General features: G+C 33.8%; 1 protein-coding gene across 1 annotated transcript in view; it reads right to left on the bottom strand.

Moving 5' to 3' along the window:
• The window catches only part of LOC129219167 (uncharacterized), a 14,372-nt gene extending 9,522 nt beyond the window's left edge, over positions 1–4,850 (bottom strand). The window contains exon 1 of the mRNA XM_054853487.1: positions 4,540–4,850. Within this exon, the coding sequence (XP_054709462.1) occupies positions 4,540–4,759 (220 nt within the window). The 5' untranslated portion in view covers positions 4,760–4,850. The remainder of the gene's footprint in view (positions 1–4,539) is intronic.
• Between the last annotated feature and the right edge of the window lie 230 nt (positions 4,851–5,080).

Genomic DNA, 5,080 nt, shown 5'->3' with positions numbered 1-5,080 from the left:
GGGATTAATAATCAGTAGTTTAGACCACGCAAATTACTTAAACCTCACGATATAAAATCTCTCAATGAAATGACAAGATTGCGAAATTCACCGTCTTATAATCGTAATTAACTTAGTCAATGAAAATTAACTAAAAAGTTCCATGATACAGACCTAAAATCAATTTACTGATGTAAATATTTGGCTTCAAAAGCACGAATTAATAGAACATCATTAAAGAAAAGTAGCGGAAAGATTGAAAAATGATGCTGTCATTACTAGATGATGAAATGAATTGCATTTTCGTGCGCTTTTGTGCACCGTGTTTTCATTTTTTCCATTTCCGTGATCACTCACTTTCCCCTTTGCGAAAGTTAATTTCGAGTGTAATTTTGAATGCATTTGTCCTGTGAACAATTTATTCCATCCATCAATTGCAGTAATACTTTACGATTTTTTTTTATTTATTTGTTTTAACTGTACTAAATTTTGGAAAAAACATTTTATTGTTAGCATAACAAATAGTGATTAGTTATCACCATAATATTTAGAAATTATATAGTGCCTTGAAAATTTGCATAGAGGTAAAGCATAATCAATGGAAACATATTTTCAGATATTTTCATAATTATAATTGTAAAGAATTTTGAAAAGAAAACGAATAAGAGAAACTAACAAGATCAAATTTAGTCAAGTTAATCGTAAATTTCTAATCGAAGAGCTAATAAAAAGCAAACACAAATCACTCCTGATCAAGACAAAATGATGCGAATGTTCGAAAAGTATTATCTTTCGAAAAGAAATTACAACTATCTATCAATTTAAATAATACACACAATACAAAAGAAACACACACACAGAAGGATTTATCCAAAAATGACCCGCAAGAGAGTATCACCGACCTGCGTGAATTCAGAACGAATATTTTCTATTATAGGAAAGTTGAGCACTAGAAGGCCAGGCTTAGAGACAGTTCAATAAGTGCATTATGTTTTTTACTATTATTGATTTTTTATTATGACATTTGTTCCTTCATTTTATATTTTTTCACATTACGTTTAACAAATACTATTTTTTACACAAAATTATGAAATGTGGCAAACTAAACAATATGTTTTCAAATATTTTTAGAGAAATTACTAATGCTGGTATTAATACCGGCATTTGGCAGATACTTGACGGGCAAACTAGATATCATAACTTTTTACGGCTGAGGGTTTTGGGGTTTAGGATGCAGGTTTTCTTTTTTGTGCGGAAAAGTTAAAGGTTTTCTTGGCGGGGAAATTTTTACAACAGGGTTGTTTTTGATGAGATATCACATCTTTTTGCATTCATATTATTACTTTGTCTGTATTTTTAGAATTGAGAACTTCAAGTCAGAAAATTTTCAATTGAAACAACGCTGTTTTGTGTTTTTAAGGAACAATAATGGCTAGCTTAGTTTTACATCAAGTTATTTTCTGACTATTAAGATTCTATGTTCATTTTGCGAGAATTGGGCAGTTTAAATTTTATTGAAATTCTTGTGTCATCTCTGTTGCAAAGAAAACTTCTTGGATAATAAAATACTATATTTTAAATTATATTGTTTTCGAGTATTTTACAACTTCGCAATAAATTCTATTACAGTTTCTTTGTTTGACAGATTATTCAACATTTTCATGAAGGTTTCTTTAAATGTTTTACAGCTTGAAGGCTATTTTAATCTAGCTTTTCACTTTTTGTTTAATTACATTTTTTTCTTAAATCGTGGATTATTTTACGTTTTATGGGATAATTTGAATTGTTTAGTGATTTATCTTTTTCTTGATAGAAGTCTTTGTCTTGTTTAATACCTAGTTTTGTTTAAAAGTTCATTTAAAAAACGAAATAACGCATGTTATCACCAAGCAAAAAAAAAAAAAAAACTAAGCCATGAAATATTTTAAATTTGAATGTGTCAGAAGATCTATACAACTTTACTCGATGTCAAATCTCGGATATCCCAAATTTGACATAGCAAATGCGCATGTTGCGCGCGGACTAAGCTCATTAAAAGTCTTGCTTAGATTAATTGCAAAAAGTTTTCAGCTAACAAATTACTGCAAAGCACGGATATCCACACACGTATTTCATATATTTTCAATTCATTATGTGTTTTTTGTGAAAAATCCATTAATTTAGAAAATAAGCAAACCAATAAAAAAGTGCTATTTTTCGCTCTCAATTAAAAAGTTATATGTGCCGTATACATATGCGTACAGTTTCATATAATTTGTCATGTAAAATATTGTAATTGTTTAACCCCAGTTTCGCGTCGACATTTAAAATTTCTTCGCTCCATAAATATATCAAAACTGAAAAACAGGGGAAGGAAATTTCGTATCTGTAAAACTTTGGGGAGGGGGGGGGGAGACAGCATTCTAATCTCATTCATTAATTTGTTTCTCTGCTTAAGTATAAACAAACAACATAGAATCTGAAAACAGAAAGTCCAATGAGCTAAGTCTGCGCGCATGCGCAGTCGCTGTGGCAAATTTGTGATATCCGCGATTTAACGTCTAGTTGCAACTGTTGGATATGTTTCAGTCTTGATTGAATTTCATTTCCTAAAACAACTTTGGAATAACTGTTAGATCTGTTCTAACCTTGCAATTGCAGTCCGAGATAAACAAACCCTATGAGCTGAGAGTAAGTACATAAGAATTTAGGGAAAATTAGTGATTTTCAAACTTCGATTACTCCTGCCCATGATATCCCTGGGTGTTGACTTTTTGTATATGTACTCAATTGCCCCCCAAGAATATGTATACAAAAAATGATTACCGTTGCCCCCCAGGGGGCTGTGATAGAACCCCGGGAAGGTACAATTTGGGGGGTAAAAACGAGGGGGGAAGGGGAGGGGGGGAAGGGGAGGGGGGTCAAATGGCACAAAAGGCACATCAGTAGGGCACAAGAAATGTGTGTGCGAAATTTCAGCTTGATTTCTTTTTTCGTCTGGGCTGTAGCCCTGTCAAAGAAAGCGAAAACTTTTTTGAACAGCGATTTTATAACTTTAATACCTCCTCCCCCTGATGGTCCAGGGGATTGTATTTTGATTTACGGCGTCAGGGACCACTAGAGATTGAGTGTACCAAAAATCAACTCCGGGGGTCTTTATGGGGCTGAGATACAGAGGGGTGAAAAACCCAAAAAACCCCAACTTGTTCTGTCGTGTAATCTTGTTCTTGGTCGCTTTTATTTCCTTTCGTCTTTCTTGGCGGTGGATTTGCTTCTGTTGACTGCTGACGTTTGGTTTCCTTGGCGGGGCGGGACGCTCCCGCGTCCCGTGATAATATAGTTCAGATTTTACTTCTTCTTCTCCTTTTATGCGTGCATATTTATTCATTAAAATTGACATTTGAGCTCTTGTTTACCTCGCGTTAAGAAACATCCTTAGGACTTTTGAAACAAAATAGAAGCAGGTAACAAACAAAATGAATTAGAATGAAAATTTTAATTAAAAATAGAATATTGCAACAATTGCTGTGAAAAAGTATTTTTGAAGTAATAGTAATAGAGTCTCGCTACAACGATGCAATAAAATATTCGTTTCAACGAAATAAGTTTTCCGTCTTTATTATATTTTTATTACATTGCGTGAATTCCATTACAACGACAATTCTCGTTACAAAGAAGAACGAACAAATTTTTGTGGTCAAGTTCGTTGTAAAGAATATAGAAATCATATAATGAAAACGATATGAACACTGTTGATGATACTATTTACGCGAGGTCAGGAACTCGTAAAATGCACATTTCATAAAAAATAATTTACGTAAACTTCTGACTGATGTAATATTATAACAAAATGATAGCACTAGAAAGAAATTACTTTTGTACTAACTTTTGACACTTATGGAAAAAATTGAAATGACAGCAAAGGCTCGAATTTTCAAGAAAACGTCGCCCTGTCCCAGGTTACTCTGGACGCAATGCAATCTATTCTTAAAGTGCGCATGCTCGAGACGTCGTGTCTGAAGTAAGGCCACTATATAAGGGGAGCTGACTTATCCGACATTTTGGTTCCAAAATTGCAGGGACACAAAACTAGTTTTTATATTAAAAAGAAGTCTCGTTGCAAAAAACTGGTGCCCAAGCTTTAGCTGAGTTGCCTGATTGATGTTTGATTATTTTATTCTGTAAACAAAAAAGATTTGATTAATACAAGTTAGAAAACAAATTAGGTGAGGAAATGACGTCAATTACAGTAATCATTTCCCGAAACATTTTTGTTGAGTTTGTGAATTAAGTCCTCTTTTTAGATTGATCTTAAGTGACATTTTACTCAACTGAACATCAAATGTTTTACGACATAGCAAACAACAAATGTTATAACGTATTTACAAATATTGGAAATAGGGTTGGATCCAAAGCTGTCTTGGAATCAAAATGTCGGATAAGTCGACCTGTTGTTCTCTTATAGGGGTTCTAGTCTGAAGTACATGCACGTGACGTCAGAACGGCCTGAGACGGTGAGACGGAACGAGACGTTTTCCTAAAAACCAAACCATAAGAAGGAAAATCAATAGGAACACTCACCCAGGAAGCTGAACATCGAGAATTGTAGAGAGTGTATCCAGGCTACGTCCGACGGCGAGGCACCTAATTCTTGCATCAAACTTTGAAAATAAACTCCACAGCTTTTACTGTGTCCAATAACGAGTATGTTGACAAGAATGGTGCCAAACAAGACCAACCAGCCCCAGCCGCTGTCTGGTGCCCTTTGGCTAAGGCCTGCCGATGTCCCCTGTGATACCATGGCGGTCTTTGACTTTATTTACTTATTTATTTGAGGTCACTATCGTTGTTTCTCAGATAATTAAAATGAGATTTTTCTAAATCAGAGTCAATCAAACAAGAGATTTTCTATCGTACGGAATAAAAACACATAACTGAAAGCAACTTTTATAACGAGATGCATTGATGTCAGAAATTTTACAAACAGTTTAGGACGTAAAATGTAATTTACCGACACATTTAAATAGATTTTTTGACACCCTTGAAAGATTACTTTAAAAGGTTTTAAGATGAAAACTGTTTCATGAAATTCCGAAATCTGTGGCAAAGGAAGAAAAAAGAA

This window comes from Uloborus diversus, chromosome 3 (genome assembly GCF_026930045.1).
Source record: "Uloborus diversus isolate 005 chromosome 3, Udiv.v.3.1, whole genome shotgun sequence".
Lineage (NCBI taxonomy): Eukaryota > Metazoa > Arthropoda > Arachnida > Araneae > Uloboridae > Uloborus > Uloborus diversus.
The sequence above is the reverse complement of the archived record's forward strand: the minus strand, read 5'-3'. Positions and strand labels throughout refer to the sequence as shown.